The 26,196-nt window shown below is 37.0% G+C and overlaps 1 protein-coding gene across 10 annotated transcripts in view; it reads left to right on the top strand.

Annotated features, from left to right (window-relative positions):
* PTPRK (protein tyrosine phosphatase receptor type K) overlaps positions 1-26,196 on the top strand; it is a 547,287-nt gene that overhangs the window by 316,063 nt on the left and 205,028 nt on the right. For all 10 annotated transcript variants that reach the window (XM_077902655.1, XM_077902664.1, XM_077902657.1 and 7 more), the window contains exon 7: positions 9,627-9,920. In XM_077902655.1, the coding sequence (XP_077758781.1) occupies positions 9,627-9,920 (294 nt within the window). The remainder of the gene's footprint in view (positions 1-9,626; positions 9,921-26,196) is intronic.

Genomic DNA, 26,196 nt, shown 5'->3' with positions numbered 1-26,196 from the left:
CAGTTTAAAACAAAAAAAAAAGAATACATATCACACAGGAATTGAAAGACAAAATAGCTGTTTAATATTAAGAGTGACACATTTAGTTTCAGAATTTTCCTACCCCGAATTAAATTTTGTTCAAGAAATTCAACTTATTGGTGTATTCTGATATTAGTGCAATTGCATATTTTGATAGCATTTCTAAATGGGATTATGTATTCAGATGTTTAATATATAGAAGTACTTTTTCTTCACAAGAAAAATCCTTTAAAAATTTATTGATTAATTTGACTGAAAGGCTAAGAATTATTACATGTTTGTAGCTGAGCATATCCCCCCCCACCCCTTTTTACAAGCTGGATAAATCATTTGATGCCACTTGGTTACTAAGCAATTGCTTAGAAAATGTTCTTTTGTTCCAGTCAACTAACTCCTTTAATTAAATAGTAACATTTTGTAGGTGCTGTGTATCAATGTCAGAGTAATCTGCCACCTACATGGTTCAGAGCTCAAGGTGGTAAATCGTATATTTTTGAGGACTTAATTTCATCATCTGAAAACAAATTAGTAAACAAATACCCAAAGTTTTACTCTTGTCACCCCAGATGATGGCTCACACACGGAAGTCATAGTCTGCATTTTCTTGTATGGGGTAGATAGAATTTATGTAGGTTTACTTTTTCTTACAGTGACAGCTTTTTCTTTTCCTCAAGGTGTAATTTAGCCAGCCATTCATTCTCCTATAATATTATTGAACTTTGTTAGATACTGATAAATACTGAGAATGTAATGATGTGAAAGTTTTGTGAGCACATTACAAATTTTATTTGAAAGCAGAGATAAAAGAAAAGGTAAAATCATTCATGGTCTCAAAGTTCCCCAGTCACTGCTAGTAGCTTTTTGGTGTATTTCCTTCTGGTGGCGATGGTTGCTGGTTTTCTTTTTTCTTTTTCTTTTTTACCTTAGAGATATATTTTTTTTTACTTTTTAAAATGTAAGCTCTAATAGACTTAAATATTTAAATATCCCCCAACAATTGTTCTATGAATTTAACAACTTGAGTCCTTGAAGTTGTGTGAAGTTCTATTGAACAGATAATTATTGAACCATAATTTGTGTCTCTATTTTCCTATTGTTGAATATTTTGATTGTTTGCTTTTTTGCTCGTCTAAACAGAGATGTAAATTATCCTCTTACACTAAATTCCCAGAAGTGGGATTACTTCACTCTTTAAACACATCTTTATTTCGTGATATTGTATTGGTAGATTGTTTTCCAAAAACATTATCAGTTCACTTGCCTGTAAGCCTGCTGTGTAGTCAAATGCCATCTAACTGTTCCTCGCCAACCGTGGTCAAGCCTATGTGAATACATGGTCACCTGTTCAGGGTTTTCAACCTCTTCTTCAAAATTCTGCTCCATTGTTCTTTTGAGAAATGGAAATGTGATAGAATTTTAGGTAAGCATAAGCCATGGACATTGCTTACGGTGTGATGTTTCTCTAGAGGAGGCTGTTGGACTAGAAAATTCATTTTATAGGACTATCCTGTGCATTTCGTAATCTTAAGTAATCCTTTCTCAGCCCACTCAAAGCCATTACCACTCTTTAATCATTGAGCAACTGCCTTTAAGGAAGAGCCATTGGGAGGGAATGAAGAAACTCTTGTTTAGCTCTACATAATTATTTGTGATTAAAAATACATACTGGAAAAAAAAATACATACTGGGCGTGTGGGTGGCTCAGACAGTTAAGCGTCTGCCTTGGGCTCAAGTCATGATCTCAGGGTCCTGGGATGGAGCCCCAGCATGGGGCTCTCTGCTCAATGGGGAGTCTGCTTGAGACTCGCTTCCTCTCCCTCTGCCCCCTATTCATACTCTCTCTCACACTCTACTTCAAATAAATAAAATCTTTAAAGAAAGTTTTTAACTTAAGCAATTAAAAATGCATAACATAGGGGCACCTGCATGGCACAGTTGGTTGGGCCACTGACTCTTGGTTTCAGCTCCTGTCGTGCTCTTGGGGTGATGGGATCAAGCCCTGAGTGGGGCTTTTCCCTTGGTGTAGAGTCTGCTTGAGTTTCCCTCTCCCTCTGGCCCTCCCCACTGGGCTCTTCCCTTGCCCAATAAATAAATAAATCTTTAAAATATACCTAGCATAAACAAACATATACATCACTGAGAGCTTTGCTATCCAGTTGAAATGTTTTCTCACTTTAAAGTATTTCTATATACTTAACAGAAATCATGTGTATTTATTACTTCATGGTTCCCAGAAGTTTTTTTGTATGTGAAATATTGTACGTATGGGCAGTGGGTCACAGTACACACTCTTTCCATAATCTACGGCAACTACATGCTAGCACTCATCTGATTTTCGTGGAGATGATAATAGATGACAGTCGCTCCTTTTCACTGATGTTTGGTCCAGGTGCTGGCATCGGAACCTAAGGTGTAACAACATCCAAACTGTGTGATGTCCCAGTATTAGCTTTATTTGACCAGGTCAAGCTTAGGAGCTTCCTGAATGATATGATTTGGAAAAAAAGTGTCTTAACAATCAGATTGTTGGATTTAAAAAAGTTCTTCAATATATTACATTTTAAGATTATTTTGCTTAAAAAAATCCATCAGTGCACAAATTGTAAACATAAAGTAGTAATTAATCTGAAAGGTAATATATAGAACTTACTAATTGCATCATTGATACGAGCAAAAAATATGAGATAATAGCCAGAAGAGTGAATGGAGAGGTATTTGGCTCATTAAGGAATTTATTAGGACTGGAAATCTGAAGTATCTGAGAAATCATGGAGTGGAAAAACCATGAAAGAACTATTACTCCTCTTGTAAATAGGTCTGCATTACAGTTCATGAAATGGGGGTCCAGGAGAAACCTTGTTCCCTGAATCTGAAAATTTTCAAATGTGTACTTCATGTTTCAACATCTAAGGAAAAGTGAAACAAAGTATGTTGTCATCCATATGATATTAGACGCCCAAAGAAAACGCTGCTAATTGTCCATACCTTGCTCTCCATTTCTTATGGGAAGAAAGGTCATCTTCTTATTCATCCATGTTAACTATTTTGAGTTTCTTGAAGCACTCCAGTACCTTTCAATTATATTGTTATCCTTTTAGGGCATAATTTGAAACAATTGATAATTATTATAAGGTAGCTGATAAATAAGTGCTTGAGGTATCTGGTGCCCTGATGTCATTCTTCATGTTCACAGTCTCTATGGTCTTTACTTCAGCATTTAATAGCTGATGAGGAAGAAAATGAAACAATGTGAAGCATCAACTACTGAATTTTCTTTTTTAACTGGAACTGGTCCAGAATTTTAAAGAGAGGAAAGATAAAGAAATAGAATAACATAGATTTTGAAGTGATCCATTCATTTAAGGAAATATGTGATAGTAAATAAAATCTCTATCTCCAAGGCAAACAGTCTAATATTGATTTTTACAGGAATTTGGAGATGGTAGGGCAACATTGACTCCCACAGCCATTCGAAGTAATAATATTCATCTTTATTTTTATTCCCTTAGAAATATGAATAGCAAAAAAAGTGTAGATAAACTATTTGCTCTGTAGAACTCCCACTGCTCTGAACCTCACTATGAAACTCTCGCAGGAGAAGTATTTTCTGCTCATGAGCTTCTTAACAACTGGAGAAAAGGTAGAGGTGAGCTGTTTCTGAGAAAGGAGGCTGAGATCCTAGTACGTGTCTGGGACGGGCTGAGAAATGGCCCCGAAGATCGCGGGTCCTCATCCTTGGAACCCATGGCAATTGTCTTACCTGGAGAAATGGTCTTTGAGGATGTGATTAAGTCAGGGGTCTTGATATGGGAAGACATGGTTATCAGTGTGGACCCTAAATGCAACCACAAGTGGTCTGAAATGGGAGGTTGAGGGAGATTTGACAACAGGGCAAAGAGGAGAAGGCAGGATGAGCAAAGAGATTGGAGTGATGTGGCCCCAAGCCATGAAATGAGTACCCAAAGCCAGCAAGTGTTGGAAAAGGAAAGGAACTGATTCTTCCCTGGTCACCTGGAGGAGGTGTGGCCTGGTGCCACCTGGATTTTGACCCAATGTTACTGATTTTGAATACCTGGCCTCCAGAACTATGAGAGAATAAATTTCTGTTGTTTTAAGCTGTCTGGGTGTTGGTATTTGTTACAGTGGCCGAAAGGGACAAGTGCAGTGCCGCCACTTGCTTTTATGGTGAGGGTGCTAATCTCTGGATACTTTTGGTCAAGCCTTCTTTGACAAGTAAATAAAACAGTTTGGAAAGTGATAGGATTGAGAGGTTTTTGATTTATTTATTTGGGAATGAATGTAGAAGTGCCATTTGCCTTGATGTTTACTTCGTTAACTGACATTTTTCAAGCTTTATGGCTTCTATTTCTGATTCTGCATTTTATTAATTAACCAAATGTTAATAAGTGACACATATGTTTGCAAAAGAGCATTGTAATAGGAATAATTGGATGAGGATATAGTTTCATAATGACTTATCTTGATTTCAAGGCACTTTTTGAAATTATCGGAAATAAAATAAATAAAGCAATTTGAATGTACAATTACGATTGTATAATAGGTTTAGATCTAGAATAATGAATTTAAGTCATTAATTGAAAGTTAATTGGTAACATTGGCAAAGTTTATCCTGTATTTTGGGGATTGCATGCTTTAGCTGATACCTAGTGTACAGCTGGGATTTATTTGCACCACACCTCTGGGTCTGATAGTGTATTAAGTTATGAAGAATATTAATATTGCTGCAGAACAATTACTTGTTCATTTGCTGGCTGATTAAAATTCATGCATAATTTATTGAAATGAATAGAGATTTTATAAATAAGTCTCCTTGTTCTCAAGGGCCTAGAAACAAAATACATATGCTAATATGAGGCTACTTTTTACTTCCAACATAAAAAATTTAGTATGTAGTGGTATACTAGTCTCCTTAATGCTAGATTTCACGTCTAGTCGTGCTGTTAATCAAGCTATATGCTTCCGAGCCTCTCTGAACATTGTCACGGTCCCAAGTTTGAGCGACTGCTTTGACAACTGGACTTGCCCTTTTGTTTATTTGACCATAGCAAGTGAGATGTAAAACTAATCAGAGTGAATTATTACCCTTCTTCAGGCTAAGCACCTGATTACATCAAACTCATTTCTTCATGTACACAAAACACTAGTGATGAATATTAATTTTGGGTTTTAAAATTTATATGCTCTCTGGAAAAACAAAGCAGAATAACAGCAAATATGGGGCTTGTTGACACGTTTAGAAATGTAAAGTCTTTAGCACTTCTTAGAGTAATACCCGGTTTACCAATGAAGAAACTGTAATGTCAGGGAGTTAAATAACACATTCGTATTTACCCAGCTATTCATGTGTGCATTTCGTGAAATTAGAATCTCCTGACTTCAAATTTCATTTTCTCTTAGGTGTCATTTCCTTAATGGACAGAAATGGCAGAAGAAATACTACACTTCACTTTTTCATTTGTTTCTATCAATATGTTTTGTTGTAGCTTTTTCCCTCTCCTTCTCTTCCTTCTGCTCTCCTTCCTCGTTCGCTTCTTATTTTCCACAGCAACGGCGGGCAGAGTTTTGGTGGCTGAGATTAATCCTTCAGCATACAGCTATTAGTTCAGGTTTCCGAATACTCGTAAATTTATAGAGTAACCAAGGTTTGCTATTCATAATTCGTTTGACAAATCACTCCATCATGTTAAATACGAGACCTCTTCTGGTTGTGGTTCTGCTGTGATGTGTGTGAGGCCTTGCGGCTCTGGGTTAGAACCCCACTAGGCTGTGGATTTAACTTCATTTACTACTTAAATTAGTCAGTATATGAGCCATCTGGAATGAAAACAAACATTGCACATATGAGGCAACTCAGTTTATTCGCAAAATACAGACTGCTTCTTAAAATATGTGCAACATTTAGATAGTCTGGGAAGATATTTGCATTTCTTCTATTATGCTCATTTCTTTATTCAGTTTCCTTTGAGTATAAGGTTTGGAAAAATACATCAACTTTCTCTTTCTGTCTACTAAGACTTTTGTAAACTTGAAATATAAAAGTGGTTAGTTGGTAAAATTCCACGATAGGAAATGTCTAGTTTTGTCATTCTTTAGCAGATAAAGGAAAATTCTAACTATTTTGTTTTTTTTTTAATTTTATCTATTTATTCATAAGAGACAGAGAGAGAGAAAGAGAGAGGCAGAGACACAGGTAGAGGGAGAAGCAGGCTCCATGCAGGGAGCCCGACAGGGGACTAGATCCAGGTCTCCAGGATCACACCGTGAGCCGAAGGCGGGCGCTCAACCGCTGAGCCACTCAGGGATCCCTACTATTTTGGTTTTGTTTAAACTTTTCATGTTATAACTTCTCAATTGAAATCAGTTGTGAAGATCAGAATGCTTCACCCTCTACACAATTTTGACCCTGTATTGTTGAAGTAATCTTTAGACCATCAAGAACAGATTATTTTGTAAAGTTTGTAAACTGGGTGTTAAAAACTACTTTTTCATAGAAAGAGAAATCATTCTACGTGTAGATTTTCCATAGTACATACATTATCTTATATAATCTTAGTTTTATTTTCATTTTAAACATGAGCATAGTGAAGTACAAGCTCTTATGGTTTTACTGATAACTAGTTTGAAAGCTATTGCCATAATGAGCTATAATTACTGATGGGACTAACAATATGCTTCAAATGATTTTGGATAGAAAAAAATTGATGTTACTCAATTATTATAATGTTATTATTATTTTTTAATTTTAATTTTTATCTGAGTATCGTTGCCACACGATGTTTTATTAGTTTCAGGTGCACAAAAGAGCAATTCCACAAGTCTACACTACACTTTATCCTGTGCTCACCACAAGAGTAGCTACCATCTCTCACCATAAAATGCTGTTTTCTACATAATTCTCACTTCCAAAAAATGAATTTGTTGATATGTTGCTACGATGTCTCCCTTGCCATAGTATATGAATAACCAGTATATAGAGAACAGACTAGCAATTAGTGGTCACTCAGTAAATATTTGTCATATGAATTTTGGAGGAACACTATTGAAATTGACTTTAGTATGCAGAGATCTCGTCCAGCTGGTCTTATTCCTTATGTTAGAGATATTTGTAATTCAGAGGTTCATAAAATGGAAACTACACTTGTTTTACTCTTAGGGTTTGAAAGGAAATCCTGGTCTACAGCTGAAAACCCTTGCTTCCTTTAAACCTGTGCCAGAGGGGATCCCTGGGTGGCGCAGCAGTTTAGCACCTGCCTTTGGCCCAGGGCGTGATCCTGAGGACCCGGGATCGGGCTCCCAGTGCATGGAGCCTGCTTCTCCCTCTGCCTGTGTCTCTGGCTCTCTCTCTGTGTGTGACTATCATTAAAAAAAAAAAAAAAAAAAAAAAAAAAAAAAACCTGTACCAGAAGGTAAAACCTGTCTATGAGGGTTGTTTTTTTTTTTTTTTTTTTTGGAATGTATATTAGTCGAAGCATGTGTTGCCATTAAAATAAAAAATCCAGTTTGAATGATATTGGCTGTCCTTTTATAAATAACTTCCTTCTCTCTGTATCTTCTCCAGTCCATCCCTACTGAAGGAAAGGAGGAAGCAGTGTGTGCTTGTGTTTAATAGCCCTCCTTTGGGGCACCTGGCTGGCTCATGTTAGTGGAGTGACTCTTGATCTTGGGCTTGTGAGTTTGAGCCCCACGTTGGGTGTAGAGATTACTTAAAATAAAATTTAGGGACACTTGGGTGGCTCAGCAGTTGGGTGTCTGCCTTCAGCTCAGTCATGACCTCGGGGTCTTGGGATCAAGTCCCGCATGGGGCTCCCTGTGGGGAGCCTGCTTCTCCCTCTGTCTGTGTCTCTGCCTCTCGCTCTCTCTCTCTCTCTGTGTCTCTCATGAATAAATAAATAAAATCTTAAAAAAAAAAAGCTAAAGCAAATTATAGGAAGGAATTTTTTTAAATATATATATATATATTTAATTCATGAGAGACAGAGAGAGAGAGAGAGAGGCAGAGACACAGGCAGAGGGGGAAGCAGGCTCCATGCAGGGAGCCCGATGTGGGACTCGATCCCAGGACCCCGGGATCACATCCTGGGCCAAAGGCAGATGCTAAACCGCTGAGCCTCCCAGGGGCCCCCGGCTTTAGTTCTTAAAACACACACATGCACAATATTTTTTTTTTTAAAAATCGACTTTATTTCTTAGATTTTTGGGTTTATATGAAAATTGAACAGAAAATATAGAAAGTAACTATATATTTCTCGCCTTGCCAACAGTTACCCCTATTTTTTTTGTTTCACATTTTTATTTAAATTCTAGTTCGTTAACATATGGTGTAATGTTGGTTTCAGGGGTAGAATTTAGCGATTCATCACTTACGTATAACACCCAGGGGCCCACAACAAGCGCCCTCCTTAGTGCCCATCACCCGTTAGCCCGTCCCCTGCCCACCTCCCTCCATCAACCCTCAGTTTGTTCTCTATAGTTAGGAGACTCTTATGGTTTTCTCCCCTCTCTTTTGTCCCCCTTTTCCTATATGTTCATCTGTTTGTTTCTCAAATTCTACATATGAGCACACAAACCTTTAAAGCAATAGTTGGGCAGTTACCGCTTTGTTAACATTAACAAAGTTTCTTTTAAAGTCATTTGAGATTCAAGGAAGGATCTGACCCCAGTGTAGTGATGGGAGCATCTTCCTGACATGGGGTTCCCCGTGGACAGGCCACACGGACAGAGCTAGAGCGGCGCAGTCCTCCATAAAGTCCAGTATCGAGTTCAGCTCCATCCTTGTTAAATTCAACAAAAAAGGCTGAGGGCCCTCATTCATCTTTCCTTGTTTCTATAAGTTCAAACATTAATGTTTGCCAAAGCTTCTTTCAAGCAAATATCTAAGGTCTACGAAATTAAGTTGTAGTACATCTTTGACATTGGGGTTTAAGGTCTGATTCATTTGCCTTATCACCTGCTGCTCCCAAAGGCTGGTGATCCGCAGTGCCTGTGGTTTCGCCTCGGTGTAAATTTCGATTTCTTACATTCTGTGGTGGGTGTGTAGAGACAAGTCACCGCTTGGCATCGGCTTCTAAGTTCAGCTTTGCTGTTCCTTCCTCTTTATCTCATCTGCAGAGCTCTGCAGAAGGGAAACACAAAGTAAAGCCAAAAACACTCCTTTGCCATATTTCATGAATGAAATAAAGAGTTACAACAGTATTCATTAATATGGAGATTTGTAAGAGGTCTTAAGACCTCCAGAATGTGAGGGATCAGCTATCTCTATTAGTAGCTAATCAGAGCTATCCATCTTTAAACATTTCCCCTTTATTCCCCTTGGTTTCTGTGCCTGTACAAGTTTATCTCCTGGAGAAACATGTTTTTAATAAAAGAAAACTTGTGGTAAAAAGGGTCATAGCCCATCAGTGAAAGTATCTGCTCTTTAAAAGTAGTTTCCAGATCACTCATGTTCTGGTTTTCCTTAAGTACTTATTATGTGCTCCTAAGTAAATTATTCATGAAACCCTTCAGCTTTGAGAGACATTAATATATCTAGGTATTTTAGTATTTTGGATTTTTAACTAATTCGATTGCGCATTCATCTCTTGTAGAACCACCCAGACCTATTGCTCCTCCTCAGCTGCTAGGTGTGGGGCCCACATATTTGCTGATTCAGCTGAATGCCAACTCCATCATTGGCGATGGTCCCATTATTCTGAAAGAAGTGGAGTACCGGATGACATCGGGATCCTGGACAGAAACGCACGCGGTCAATGCCCCAACTTACAAGTTGTGGCATTTGGATCCAGATACGGAATACGAGATCCGCGTGCTGCTTACGAGACCTGGAGAAGGTGGGACAGGGCTCCCAGGACCTCCACTAATCACCAGAACCAAATGTGCAGGTAAGACTGGCTAGCAGGCCACTCTGCCTAGGGGCGGAGTCAAGCATTAGACGTCCAAAATACACGCTATATCCAATGTTCTTATTATGTGGCACATGATGTAGTCCCACGAAGAGTCCCATTGAACTTGGTAAATTGTAGCTTTGTGTCATAATTGGACTTATTTAAGAGCAGTGTTTCTCTGTTATTATTCAGTATTATTATGAATCCATGATCCTTCCTCGTGCACCAGTTTTGCTCAGCTTGCGTGTCCAAAATCTCTGATGGATGCTGGTGAAGGTACTATCACTGTTGAGAGAGAAAACTTCTGCAGTTCAGGCATATGCTCCATACCTTTTGGCTACATGGGAATTGTCTCCCTTGGTCATTTTGTGATGGTTAGTGCAGAGGCCAAAGCTGATAATAGAGATTAAAAAGTTACCATGAGCAAGGCCTTGATGGGATAACTGTTCACAAAACCTATCGTCGAAGATGAACTCAGCAGCTTGAACCCAGCTGTAGGACGTACCGAGGCTTGTTAACTGCCCTCTCCGTGCTGACACTAAGTGATGTAAATAATAGCATGTGGACCAAGCACAAAGAAAGGATGAAAAGTGAAATAAAAACTATCACATAAATATATATCGTAGTTCCTAATTATGCCATATTGTTACAGTGGGAGAAATTGTTAGCTATTTATTAAAAGCCACTGATGAATTTAATTGTTTCAGTTATTCGAGTGCGTTTTTTAGTGTATTTTTTATTTTGCTATTGAAGGTAGTTTGATTTTTAGTTTAGTCGAGAGAGCCATTTTTTTTTTTTAAATCCATCGAGCATTATGTCAAAACACCTGCAGAGCTAGTGCATGGGTCTGTGTGTCTTGAACATTTAATGATTTAGGCTCTGAAAATCGAAAACTAATACTGTAGGGAACTATGAACATGTAAATGCCTATAAAATGTCTTTTGTTCCTTGAACATGTGTTTGACATTCATAGTATTTTTGTTTTTACAGTATTCCAGGGCTACTCACCAAGAGAACTGATCTAAAATCAAAGCAAAACCCATGAAATTACCTGATATCCGGCCATCTTTAAATATTTTAAAATCCAGCTTAATTTTAATATATTAATGTTTACCTGCATGCATTTTTATATGTTTATATTGAAAGATGCTCACTGGGAGTTTAACTGCTCAACTGTTAGTCTGAGATTTCGACAGCAGAGAGTTTACTAATTTGCTGCTTGGTATCGTACATCGATTGTGTGGTTGATAGGCAGCTTGACCTAGAAGACATTGTTTACATCTCCATGGCTCAACCTAATTCACACAATTTGCTTTTGACAGTTTCTGTACAACTCAGTCTTTTCACTCTGGGTTATGTGGCAGGTTGTTCTGGTTGTAGTAGGTGACTTTTCTGAGGGAGGGACACGTGGCCTCCACAACCTCAGCTTGTCAGAGAACTAATCTGAAAATTAGGAGACCTTGTGGAAACTGGAGGATAGCTCACTCTGTCTTCTAAAATTAAATACCCCATGTTAACATAAAAAGATGAACAGTGGAGTTCATTTTACTGAGGATATTGCCCACACATGTTTTCCAATAAAATGACCTTTCTTTCTACATTTGATCTCTATAAGGTATATACCGACTAAAATAATGAACGGTGATTTACTGTTCGAGTATCTTCTTTTTTCCTTCCCCACGTTTTTGTTTGGTTTGGTTTTGTGTTTTTGTTTTTGTTGTTGTTGTTGTTGTTGTTGTTCTTATTATAGCAAGTAAATACACAGTGCAATATAAGGCTCAGGTGTAGAATTTAGTGATTTATCGCTTACGTAAAACCCCCGGCACTCATCACCAGGGCCCCTTTAATCCCCATCACCTATCTCACCCATCCTCCCATCCACCTCCCCTCTGGCCATCTGCAGCCTGTTTTCTATTGTTAAAAGTCTGTTTCTTGGTCTGCCTCTCTTTTTTTCTTTCCCCTATGTTCATTTGTTTTGTTTTTTAAATTCCACATATGATTGAAATCATGTGGTATTTGTCTTTCTCTGACTGACTTATTTCACTTAGCAAAATACTCCATAGCTACATCCACATCAGTACAAGGGGCAAGATTTCGGGGATCCTTGGGTGGCTGAGCAGTGTGACACCTGCCTTCAGCTCAGGGCGTGACCCCAAGGTCCCACGATCGAGTCCCGTTATCGGGCTCCCTGCATGGAGCCTGCTTCTCCCTCTGCCTGTGTCTCTGTCTCTCTCTCTCTGTGTCTCTCATGAATAAATAATTAAAATCTTTTAAAAAATGTAAGATTTCATTCTGTTTATGGCTGAGTAATATTCCATTATATACACTACATCTTCTTTATCTATCAGTCGATGGACATTTGGGCTCTTTGTATCATTTAGCTCTTGCTGATGACTTACTGTTGACTTCTGTGCCCAAACTTCTCTCTTTTAAATATCTCATCTGTTTTCTTATCTTTTAAAGGTTTTCGTTAAAATAGACCTTTGAAATTTAGCAGAACCACACAATATGTTGTTAATATAATGTGATTTTTGTTTAACCAGGAATTACTCGATATCGGTCATTGGTGTGCAAGCCAATGGAGATTGCAAGTATATGAGATTGTGTTTTAAAGCTAGTTATTCTGCATTAACTGGATGAAAACAGCATGTTAATGAGCATTGATTTATCCCTATTGAATGCTTATGTTGAGAATGCATATTGACTGCAATAAGTAAAAATATGACTATAAAGTGCTTTGAGGTATTTTGAGAATAACCATATCTGTGGGAGGGGATAGAGTAAAAATAACTTACACTCGTAGTTGCTTTCAAATTTATAAATGTCTTGACATTTGGAATTATAGTGTTCTTTTTTTTCTAATTCTTTATTTGAGAAACATTTAATTTGTGAGCCTTGTGACATAAAATGGTGTCAGGCTCACTGACACCTGTAGTTTTACTTCCAACTGTAGAAAGTCTATTTGTTTTTAAAACTTTCTTTCACATGTTTTGAGTCTTTGTCACCTATGTTTATTCATTTATAAATGTCCACAGGAGATGCCTTTGGTGCATAGTTTGATGGCTTAAGAAAAGTGCTTTGACTTTCAAGTGGATTGTGGATTTGAGAGAATCTGGTTACTGTTTTATTAGGAATATCTACTAATCTTGTTCTATTATTAGAAATGGAGGGAAAGTTTATGGAAATATATATTGTGTTCATTTTAAGCAATCTCTGAAAAGCAGAAGTTGGATATAATTGATAAACATTGTATATCTAAATACAGGGTCAGTATTGATTGAGAAAGTATGATGTCCATCTTCTTCCCTTCTTCAAGTTCCATACTCCTTTCCCCAAGTTTAAGATCTCTCGGCCTTAACCAGCACCTCCCTGGCCTCAGCCTGCTGTCCTGTAACACAGAATAGAACACAACTTACGCTGACTGTGTTGTTAGCTAGTATCCAGTGGTGAATTCAGAAGCCTAAAATTTTGTCACCATCTGGGGAAACGATTCCTTTGAGACCCCAAAAATAACCTGTGGAAAAGTTCTCACTTTATTAATTTGTGGAAGCTCTGAGTACTGGTTCCACATTCCATTTTAATCAAGACTGAGAGAATGCTACACTCTAGTTGTAGTGTTCATATCATAGGGTTGAATAAATGCTGATTGCTATGACATAGCTATTTTAATAGCTGCATGGTGACAATCAGGAAGCCTTAAAAATAAGTATAAAAACTTCTCAGCTATGTATTTGTGTCTGATATAAATTTTTTGTAAAATAACAAAGGAATGATGATTATTTTCTGCCTCTTAGAAATTCTTATTTTGTTTTGGTGTATCACAGAGGAACAATCTTTGACTACTAAGTACCAATCAAAGAGTGTATTTATTACTATTTTCTAAGTCAAATATTATTCCATTTTAATGTGCTTATTAAGTCATTGAAATTTTATTTCTGGCAGTAGTAAATTTCATTTTCTTGGCAGAAATCTGTCAATAAATAATTTTACAGCAAATTAATCCAAATGGTTTCATTTTTGTATATTAATGAGTAAATGTTATATTTTAAAATGGAAATGTAGATTTTCATAGTGAAGTATTGGTTATTATATTGCTTTATAATCAGCATATGAGGTGACTCTATCATGATACTTTATTTTCACACCTGTGAGTTAGATATATTATTTTCCCAATTTTGTAGCTGGTGAATTTAAGACTCAGGAAAAACAAAGCAAAAACGACTTCTCTAATGTCAGACAACTGAGCAGCTAGGACTCAAAACACATCTTCTGGTACTTGGAAAGCCTGGATTCTTTTCCCTCTTTCTCCTAGTGTGGGTGATTTCTTTTCCCCTTTCAGAAGATTATGGCATGTTAAATGAAAGTGTAACAGGTAAAATCTGGGAGGAATGTATGTTTTTAAAAATAGTATCAGCATGGCTAACTCAACTCCCCGAGAAACACTGCTTAATGTTTGCCACTTCTCTTTATTGAAAGTGCAATTGATTAGTGTGCCTACACTCAAATATATGCTGTGTTTTAAGTGTTTTAAACAGTTAAAGAAGCATAAAATATTGCCTTATTTTATCCTCTTCTGAAAATGTCCTGCCTAGTTGCCAAAGCTATTTTTTTTGTTTTGTTTTCTTTCTAGAGTACATTTAAATCATTTGGTAAGTGCAATTACCTGCTTCAGGGTCTCTCAAGTTAGAAGAGGTGGTAATTACAGCCTCTCGTGGCTGTGGCCACCTACGCTTGCCTCACGCTTTTCTGTGCACCTGAGGGGTATGATTATTGCAGTGTTAGCTTACAGCCTGACCCATGTTATTGTTCACATAATGCTTCTTCAGGCATTTTATGAATTTAAAAAAAAAAGTATAAATGTGAAGTTGTTTTAAATGGGAAGTAATTCAAGAACTCCATTGAACAATCAAAGAAAGTATGCCTGTGCGTGTTTTGTTTTGTTTTTTTTTTCTTCTGTGTGTCAATTTCCTCTGGGTATACCATCTGGTATAGAAGCTCAGAAAATACAGTTTCTTTCTCTCTTATTAAATGGAAATAAAATATACCATCATAAGAAATTGTCTTCATTGCATGCTTTGGCAATTGCACGTTAAAATTGCTCTTTTAAATTGCCTACTGCTTCTGGGTAACCCATTGTGGCACTGTTTTATGATTAACTGACATTTTAGCAGTGTCTCCCTCATAGGGAAGGTCAAGAGTTCAGGGTGTCCAGAGCATAATATATTTACACAGTTGGGAAAACTATTCTTTACTCTTACATTGAAGTTCAGCGCTCTTGGCAAGTTTTAGTGAAACATGGAGATCTATGAAGCATTGACAAGGAGAGTTATTTTAAACATAAGCATTTACTAAAAATGCATTTTTTTCTCTTATAAATCCACACTGGAAAACAAAACAATACAAACAAAACAATACTCAGGCTTATTCAGGAATCCACAAGGTGAGGAATTAAATTTTGGCCTTTTGGCTACAGCCTCATCAGCAAAATGGAACCATATATTGATTTTTACTGTGGCATAAGATAGTTATCAATCACAGAGACTAGTTATCATTGAAACTCAGCCTTGAGGTTAAAACAAAATAAACAACTCTTTAAGAATTTGTATGGTTTAACAGTGTAAGGGTGACATACTGTTTGATTTAAATTAAAGGCTTGTGTTAATGCCTGTTTTAAATTTTTTAAAAGTGCACCTATTAGTTTCTTTATTTTTAAGATTTTATTTATTTATTCATGAGAGACACAGAGAGAGAGAGAGGCAGAGACACAGGCAGAGGGAGAAGCAGGCTCCATGCACGGAGCCCAACGTGGGACTCGATCCCGGGTCTCTAGGACCAGGCCCTGGGCTGCAGGCAGCGCTAAACCGCTGGGCCACCCAGGCTACCCACACCTATTAATTTCTTATGTGATATTTATGCAGCTTATTTGTTTTCAGTAAGAATTTTAAGAGGCAATGCTATTAATATTGAAGTGGAAAAAAAAACAAACCTAAGGATAAAAAGCCATAAAAAAAAGTAATGGAAAATTTTGACATAAAAAAAGCTAAAGATAAAAAACCCATAAGAAAAGTAATGGAAAATAATTCAATTTTCTTAAAAATCTAAAAGAGTAAAAATTTTTAAAGATTGAAGTATAATTGATATTTAATTTCAGATGTACAACATAATGATATTTGTATGTAATTGTGAGATGTACCCCCAAGAAGTCTAGTTACCATCCGTCAACATACAGAGTTACAGATTTTTCTTATGATGAGAACTTTCAAGGTCTGCTCTCTGAGCAACTTTCAAATATGCAATAAAATATTATTTACTATCGTCACCAGCCTCTACATTACATACTCATGACTTATTTATTGCATGACTATGAGTTTGTATTTTTTGATCCCCTTCACCCATGGTGCCCACCCTCCTATCCACCTCCTCTCTGGCAACCATCAGTCTGTTCTCTGTATTTATGAGTTTTGCTTTGTTTGTTCATTTGACTTGTTTTTTTTAGATTCCACATATAAGTGAAATCATGTGGTATTTGTTTTTCTCTGACTTGTTTCACTTAGCATAATACCCTCGAGTTCTGTCTATGTTGTTGTTAATGGCAACATTTCATTCTTCTCATGGCTGAGTGGTACCCATGTGAGTGTGTATGTGTGTGTATATGTGTACCCACCACAATTCCTTTATCCATTCATCCATCAGTGGACACCTGGCTTGTTTCCATATCCTGGCTACTGTAAATAATAGTGTAGTGAACATAAGGGTGCCCATATATTTTTGAATTAGTGGTTTTTGTTTTCTTTGGATGAATACCCAGAAGTGGAATTGCCAGATCATATAGTAGTTCCATTTTTAACTTTTTGAGGAACTTCCATACTGTTTTCTACAGTGGCTGCACCCGTTTACATTCTCACCAATGGTACACAAGGTCCCTTTTCTCCATAACTTCACCAACATTTGTTATTTCTTGCCTAAAATCCTTTTTTAGATGTCTTTTTAGTGAATGATAATTTTTTTTTTTTTTTTGCTTTTCAGATTTTGTAGAGGGTATTTCAGTTGGAACGACATCCATTTATTCAGAAAAACTTTTAGTGGCTTCTTTGTTAACAGCACTGGGTTAAGTACTAGGTCTTCAGTTACAAAAGCAATGTCTTGCACTTAAGCCCCTTGTAGTCTCCAGGGACAGACCTATAAACAAAGAGTAAAATGCAAAGTGATAGGAATCTAGGAGAAGAAGCTGTTCTTTTTCAAGGGAGTGTTTAAGAGAAGCTGTCACCAAGAAAGGATGGCTTTAAAACATTAAAAAACTTAAAAGTTGACTTTGTGTTTTTAAGGCAGAAAAAAAATCAGAAAATAGCTTTAAAAACAGAGGAAACCTATGTCTAACCTAATTGTAAACACTGTTGATGCTTTTTGGGTTCTGAAAACAAGTTAGCGTTTTGGGTAACTCTGGGCTACGGTAGATCCAAGCCTGCAGATGGCATGTGGCCAGGTCTAAGCTAAACCAGACTGAGCTCCTGTTGTTTTTAAGAGGCAAACTAACATTCCTAGGTTTGCTTTCAGAAAGACTATTCCATCTCTGTGGAGGATGGGTGAGAGCTAAGGAAAGACTGGAGGCAGAGACAGCATGAAAACATGCTTATAATAATAATAATAAAATAATAATACTGGCTATAGTTTTCTCTATAGCATGTCTCTCTCATCTTAGGTCAGAAGCAGGGTATCTGTAAATTCCTGGGTAATATTGTCATTCTTAATAATGAAGAGGTTCCTTTTTATTAAAGGAATATTACAGATATTTCATAGGTGATCTAACTTACTTTATTGTTTGACTTTCCTTTTTCAGATAAGTTGGCTGTGCAATGTTTTTAATATGCATGCAATTTCCATAGCATAACACACTATTTTAGAGGAGAAATTATGAAAGATTATGCAGATATTCCAGAGCTACTGTGTATTTGGTGGAGTATTGATTTATTTCATAAACTTTTATGAGGGCCAGAGCTGTATGCATTGCCACACTTAAGACTGCAGAAGGTATATTAATAAGACAGGATTCCTATTCTTGGGGAACTGACAATCTAGTGTTAGAACCATAGTGATAATAAGAATGTACTAAGTGATAGAATAGAAATATAAAGTACTTTGGAAATCCAGGGTTGAGAGGGATAGCTTCTGATCAGAAAAATTTTTTTTCAAGCAATGTCTTTGAAAACAGTATCAATCTTTCTTTTCTGAACAACGCTGGATTAACACTTGTGATAATGAGACTGTAACCTTATCCCTAATTCCTTTAGTGGAATAATGCATAAAACAGTGCACGGCCAGTAGTCCCCGTATGGATGATTTGCCTTCTCTCTTTCCTTTCTATCAATGCATAGGGAAAGTATATGCACAGATGGAGATATTAAATGGGAAATATAAGTCACACCCTGATTTAAATCATCAAAGTAATTTGGTTGTTTTGAATTGTCAGGGGCCTGTGGATTATAGAAATGTTATTGAATATTTCCATGGGGCATATATATTCAAAATTTCCATAGAGGGTGGAAGAGAAAAAGAGAAATTTATAATATAATAAATTTATAATATAAGTTTTATAATATATTTTTTGTAAATAATAAATTTATAATATAATTTTTGTTGACTCTTCCAATGGTCTATAATGTAGGAACTCCCAACATAAGGGTCATGAAAGTTGAACAAACATGAAATCCTCTTTCTACTATGTCTTTTGTTGTTCACCTCACATATGGGATGTACTGTTAACCATACATACAGGTCATGGCACATTTCCTTATAGGGAACATGATTAGTAGCTGTATAATTAACTAAATAGAGTTGCATTGCTTTTGGCTTAAAATTGTCTTCTTCTGACTTACTTTGTGGCTAGAAAGCATTTGGTAACCAGTGGAAATGACACTTTTTATTTATCCATAGTCCTTTACCACCTGCTGAGTCTGTAAACGGTATCATTAAGTACTCTTTTATTGGCTTCATTTGTTTTTATTGAATTTTGCATACTACAATAAAGCTGACAGGTGGAAATGATTTAAATAACAGCATCAGTCCCATCAAATGTCCTGGCTTTCTCCTCCAGCCCTAGGTCTTTTATTTGATATCAGGAAATAGAAATAAAAATAAAATGATATATTAATAATGTCTTGAATGATAACACTAGAGTGTCTGGAGAAGAATATGACCTAGGTTAAAAAAAAAAAAAAGCTATGGATGCAGATAAACAGTAAGGGATGTGTTAATTATGAACATGGGTTCCAGAGACGGCCTGTAAGCTTCAGACCTCTCTTAGATGGTCGCACTAGAGCATAGGCTTGTCCTTGATAATCTTCATTTTTACCCAGAGAATCTACCTCCGCCTTTGATTATCACTCCCTGTTTACTTCTTTATTTGAGTCATAATTTATTTTCTCTGTTTTGGAATAAGAAAGAAAACTCTTAAATCAAGTTCTGGCCAAAAGGAAAACAAAACCCAAGAAACCACCCCAAACAAACAAACAGGCAGTCACATTTTCCTGGACAGGGTGGGGAGGAGAATGCACTTTATAATCATTTTGGAAATCACTTATCTAGACTCATGCTAGTTATAATTAGTGCTTTTGGAGAGTGTAGGTCTGTACAATTTCTTGTATAGAAAAAATGACTTTATTAAGATATATCTCGTTATTTTCATCATTTAACTTGACTCTTAACTAAATGTGAAGATGGGGTCATCATAGAATCTCACTTCTTGGTCTTCACTGTCTTCCTGTAAGATATGGCCTTATTATAGCTAATAATTGCCGTAGCGATGTTCTCCTGTGCTCTTTCCTCTCCACCAGCCTGCATATAAACTGCAGAGGGGAAAAAGCACATTCAAAGGAGAGAGATAATGAGTGAATTCTAATCTCGGGTGTTGTAAGTTATATTACACTTTGTGAACCCAATAAAAAGTGAACTTCAAAGGGCAGAAATTCATGCCTTTCATGTCACCCTAAGCAAGATCTGTGCAAATTCAGCTGTCACTACGTATGATATGGCCTAGAAATCACTGAGTGATGTCCACTTTAATTGTCTTAGCCAAATCATATGGGTGAAGTTTGGGTTTAAATAACTCATGTGTCATTTTTCTAGCTTTGTTGCTATTTCCCACCTCTACATAGTCCTTCACAATAAAGAATAATAATCATTCAGAAAGAAAGTTTATATTTTACCTGTTATTTTATTTCTTTTTTTTTGTTATTTTATTTCTAAGTAGGTCCTATATTGAGTTATATTATATCCGCCCCCCAAAATTTACAGGCATCATACATTTTGCACTGATACTGCATGTACATCTGTGATAATTTATTATCAAAAAGATAGGTTATAGTAGGTGCCCCTTTGAACAGTAATTAATTTCTGTACCGATTATTAGGTATTTCTTGAAGTCAGGAGCACTTAAAGTACTTGCTTAACCAGGGTAACATTTATTGGAAATCACAATATACAGGTTTCCTAGAAGTTTTCCTACTCTATGGTAGACCTTATAGGTGAATAAAGGAATGGATAGCTAGTATTGAAATATAAATGGCACTAGTCTTTAAAAAGTTTTCATCAGATACTTCATTGATTTTTTTATTTATTTTTTAAAGATTTTATTTATTTATTTGAGAGAGAGAGAGACTGAGAGGGAAGAGAGAATCTGAAGCAGATTCCATGCTGAGCACAGAGCCCAACACGAGGCTGGATCCTATGACAGTGAGATCATGACCTTAGCTGAAACCAAGAGTCACATGCATAAGGGACAGCCACCCACATGCCCCTGGATACGTTATTGACTTTTAACTTTTTTTTTTTTTTTTTTTTGCCATTCAGCACATTATAACAATATAGGGAATTTAAGAAAATGTTCTAAATTTTTAATTTCTCCAATAACAATATTATCTTAAGTTGTCATTCATCCTACACCTTTATTTGATGGCATTTTAAAGCACTGTGCTTTGGGGAAAGAGCTAATGTAACTGAAAAACAAATTGGTATATCGATGAATTTGTGAATTTCGACAAGTGAATTGCAACTTGCTCTGTAATTTAACAACTGCACAATGAAGACAACAGTAGCTGTTCTCTCGCCAGGGAGAGGAGCCCTCCAGGTGCCATCGTGAGACACAATACTCTGTAGCGTATGAAGCCTTGTCCTTTTAAACCAGAGCAATCGATCTATATCAGATTATTAACAGACTTTCTGACGGGTTGGGCCAGGGGTTTAGTTTTCCTTGATGGTTTTAATCAGTGAATTTGAGCCCCTACCAGACACCATGGGAGAGCTAGACATGAACTTGGGAAGAGAAGACAACATTTCTCATTTATCTCATTTTCAAAGGTGGTTTTAACAGGTAACTTGGTTAATATGTAGATCTCCTTCTAACAGGTGACAGGTTATGGGAACCAACTCATTCAATGCAGTTTCACTTCAGTGGGGTTGTTTATTTTTCCCCTATGTTCCACCTCACGTTAAATCTGTCTGAATACAGAACTCTGCTCATTTTTGGAAGCAACTGGGAACAGATGTTCTCTGAATGCTCCTTCCAGCTAGCTCAGGTAGTCCTTTAACTTCTCTCTCCTCTTTCCTTCTCCACTGGGGGAAAAACTCATTTTTCAAAAAGATTTTATTTATTTATTCATGACAGAGAGAGAGAGAGACAGAGAGAGGCAGAGACACAGGAGAGGGAGAAGCAGGCTCCACGCAGGGAGCCCCACCCAGGACTCGATCCCGGGACTCCAGGATCACACCCTGGGCTAAAGGCGGCGCTAAATCGCTGGGCCACCCGGGCTGCCCAAGAAAAACTCATTTTTAAGTCTTAGTTCTATAAAAAAATAAATAAATAAAAATTAAAAAATAAAAAATAAAAAAAGACTCAGTTCTATCAGGGAACTGGTTACTTTTGGAAAAGATGGGTTCATTGAATTCAATTAATATTTGGTTCTTAAGTTTAGTTGAACTGATTCAGATTTTCTTTTAAAATTTTGCAGTCAATTTTAGCAGTTTCCAAACTGCTACCTTAAAAATCACATTTCTGAGGCATGCTAAAAAGTGCAATCATTGTTCCAGAGTTCTCTTTCTCTCCTTTGGTGGATTCTGCAGCATATGCATGTGTGCATCTTAAGACTGTGTCTGCTCTCTAAAACAACTAATTCTACTCTACTTAGGAGAAAAAAATGTGCCAGGGGTGCACTTACTATCCCTAGGCTTGTTTTTTTAGAGTTGCCCTGCTGGAAGTCCCAGATTTGGTAAAGACTTCATTAGAATCCATACACCCCAATTTTTTAAATAAAGTGTACGTAACAAAGTATTACACAAAATTTTGCACACAGAATTTTTTCAAAGAGCACTTAAAGTGCCACAGTGTTGATACAACTATTGTCATTTTTGTAGATGCAGTATTATTTTTTTCTCTATGCCTGTGTTTTTTCTTGAAGTTGTAGGTACAGGATGTATACAATTTTACATTCTGCTTACTTTATTTGCCACCATAGTCACTCATTTCTAATCCTTCTATAGGACGTTCTAACCATCATTTTTAACGATCGCCAATATTCTATTGGATCTATGTACTCAAACGGATTTAACCACTCTTTTATGACTGAAATTTTGTACTCCCGGGATTGGCTATTGTAAATGCTGCCCTAAGAAGTTTGCACATATCTTTCTTCTACGTGGCTCAAAATTTTTTGACACACATTGCTCAATTACTCTGTAGGTAGTATATCCACGAGGTTTCCCAGCAGCTGCAAGGGCATACATGCAGCCACGAAGTTTTTGTGCAAGACGGCAATTGAGAATAATCAAGTCCAGTTTCCCCATTAATTACCATTCTGCGCACTTGCACACAGTAGTGAAGCGATTTGATCAGTATCGAAATGCTATTTGATGAGAAAAGCGAGGCTGTCATCCCTGCTGTACTCTCTGGTTTTCTTTTATGTGACTGTCCTCCTATATCCTAGACACTGCAGTCCATTGGGGGTGTTCGAAGACACAGACTGATCTGTAACCTCTTGGAGCATGAGGAATCCTGGTTCTCATAGTTCTCATGTAGTGAGTACTTACTGGAATGAACTCGTGGGTGCACAATCAGGCTGCCTGAGTGAATCTCTACACAGAACTGCCTGGAGAGGTTAGAAGATGGGCATGTAGGCACCTAATTAGACTGATAAGTGGAATAATCGAGGTGCTTTTAGCTCTCTGGGAACACAAAGGGGCCTTGAAGTATGAGTAGAATTTCATCAGTCAGAAGTCTGTAAGAATAGGGTTTTGTGAGTCAGCAAATTCTAGATTGAAAGCTAGCTCTAATAATTACTTCTGGGCAAGTAGCTTAAATCTTTTTTAATGTTTCATGCTGTCATCTGTAAAATAATGATCGATAATTGAACCTTCCCAATTTGATATTTGTGAGATAATCAATGATGTGCTAAAGCAGAGATTTGATTGTTAGATTTTAAGGAATTTTGCCAGCCAGTTGTTAAATTATTATTCAATATTAAAATCTACAAACTTAATACTATGCCAGTTATATTTCGAACAAAAGTAATGTGTTCTCAGAACGTTCCACTTATTTTCATATATTGTACCATTATCTGTGCTCTTCCAGCTATTTATGCCTGTTCTATCTGCTTGTTGGAGATAATATAGGATGATACGTTCATGTTTATCTCCTGCAGTTTGGTCTTGGGAAGCTTAAAACTGTAGCCAGAGTGTTACTACATGGATGTTGGCAAATGCAACAAAACAGAGCTTTTTTCCCCTCATCGCCTCCTCTATTTTTTTGGAGAGCCAAAAACATGCCAAAATGTTAAATATTATTGTGCACCGCCAGAGACCATGCATGGAAAATGCTTACTTAGCACGTGGGAGGCTCACAATAAATATTAGCCATTGCTACATTACAAGCCATATCACTAAAAACAGTTCTTCTCTGGTATTTCAAGAATCATAATTTGCAGAAAATCTGAAAGAATTATGTGGTGAATACCCACACATCTACCACTACAATTCACCTTTTGCTCTATTCACTGTATCATGTATCAATCCACCAGTCTATTTTTTGTCCATCTTAATTTTTTCAACTAATACATTAAAATATTTTGTTGTAGGGAGTGATTTTTAAAAGAATAATTAATTTGGATTTTTTTAAAATTTTAAAATGTTTAGTAGAGTGGTGTGAGGTTTCCTAGAAATATTTCTCTTGTGGGGGTGCCTGGATGGTTCAGTCGGTTAAGTGGCTGGCCCTTGATTTTGGCTCAGGTCATGATTTCAGGGTCCTGGGATGCAGCCCCATGTCCAGCTCCATGCTCAGCAGGGAGTCTGTTTCAGGATTTTCTTTCCCTTGCCACCTCCACCCCAAATAAATAAATAAATCTAAAAAAAAAAAAAAAAAAGAAAGAAAAATATTTCTCTAGTGGTGGTTTAGGAAAAAGATTGAAAGGAGATTTCAGGGAGATTAGAAGGCTGTTACCTCAGTCTAAGGAAGAATTGATCAGTGCCTGAACTGAAGCTGTGGAGATAAGAATTCCAATGAGGCAACAGAGTCGAGAGAGATTTGAGAGGTGCCATCAGTCAATTTTTGTGACACACTGGAAGTGAATCGTGCCTTGGGAAATAAGGTGTAGCGACAGGTCTTAACTTGAAGGGGTTAAACCTTGGGGAAAATGTTAGAAGAAAAGTCACCCGTGTTTAGCGTTCTCAGGGAGATGTTGAGTAGGCTGTTACGTTCGTGGCTCTACAGTAAGTAGAGAAGGTAGAGAGCGGGATACATGGATTTGGGTGTCATCACATGGTCATTCGTGTTGTCGGGAGTCATGGGTATGCTTTTCTTGAATTAGAAAGTCAACCCTGTTTTATTCAACTACATGAAAAAATTATATTCTCTTGGGGGGGGATTATACTGTTATGCTATTTCATACTATTTCCATTAGTATCTAATTGCATGAACTGTCCAGGTCACTCAAACTATTAATGTTTTTGCAAAGAACTGACTTTGAAATATACAGCATTTTATATTTACAAATTAAGCTTGTTCCTGTTTTATAGACACTGATGAGTTTGTCTAATTGTGACATCCTTAGATGCAATAGAAGTGTCCCCCATGATGGGTAGCCCAGAGCACTATGCTAAGGGCTGAATCAAAATGTGGTCTAGTGTGGGTTTCCACCAGCTGATTCCAGGCAGACTAGCAAATAGGCTAATGTCTGTTGAGTTCGCTTCTATCTTCTTTCCTGTGTCACTTGCTGACCTCTCCTGATGCCTCACCTCAGCGATCCACGGGGCCCTTCTACAGCATGTGCATCCTTCCAGGACCGCACACCATGACAGGAGAGGGTCCTGTGCACAAGGGAATAACAGCAGGGCTGGCGTGCTCATGCGTTGCAAGGCTAGTAGGACAAGCAGTGTTGGACAGCCAGCTTACTAGAACTTCAAGTCATAACAACTAATTTTTTCCAGTATTGTCTCAAATTCTACACTGGAGTTTGAAAATGAGCTACAAATAATTAGTCTGGTTGTGTAAACCTTTAAATCAGAAGATTCTGAGGGATAGACTTAACTATCTAGACCATCCCAGGATGTTCATCAGAGGTGGGGAGCACACACCTATGTCAGTGAAGAGCAGAAAATAAGTGTTCCTACTCTGTCAGATTTTAGTGGAATATTCTTAAAAACTAAAAAGTAGGTCAGCAAGATTGAGACTGGACTATAAAACAGCAGTACAAATATCATTTTAAGGAAATGACTCCACAATTTCCCAGTATTAAAACGAAAATGGGGAATCTTTAGTGATTCATTTCTTAAATGATCATGAGTCTTTGACTATAATGTTAATCATATGGGCTAGTTAAGTTGGATTTCTACTTTTTTAGCTGACTACTTTTTCTTTTGGTTATAATACTTTTATAATTATAGTTTTGTAAGTAATCAGTAGGCCTTTTTGAAAGCCATGTTAGTCTAATCAGTTATTTACTTGTGTGCAATTTTAGTAAAAAGGCTCAAAGTACATTCTAAAATTGGTCGATCAGTTCCATTATTAGTTTTTTTTTTAAGATTTTTTTTATTTATTCATGAAAGTCAGAGAGAGAGAAGACACCAGAGAGAGAAGCAGGCACCATGCAGGGAGCCCGACGCGGGACTCGATCCCAAGACCCAAGGATCACGCCCTGGGCCAAAGGCAGGCGCTAAACCGCTGAGCCACCCAGGGATCCCCTATTAGATTTTTAATGAGATAGGTTAATATCACCTCTAATGTGAAATTGGC

This window comes from Canis aureus, chromosome 1 (assembly GCF_053574225.1).
Source record: "Canis aureus isolate CA01 chromosome 1, VMU_Caureus_v.1.0, whole genome shotgun sequence".
NCBI classification, from domain to species: Eukaryota; Metazoa; Chordata; class Mammalia; order Carnivora; family Canidae; genus Canis; species Canis aureus.
Note: the sequence above shows the minus strand (reverse complement) of the source record. Positions and strands in the feature narration are given on the sequence as shown.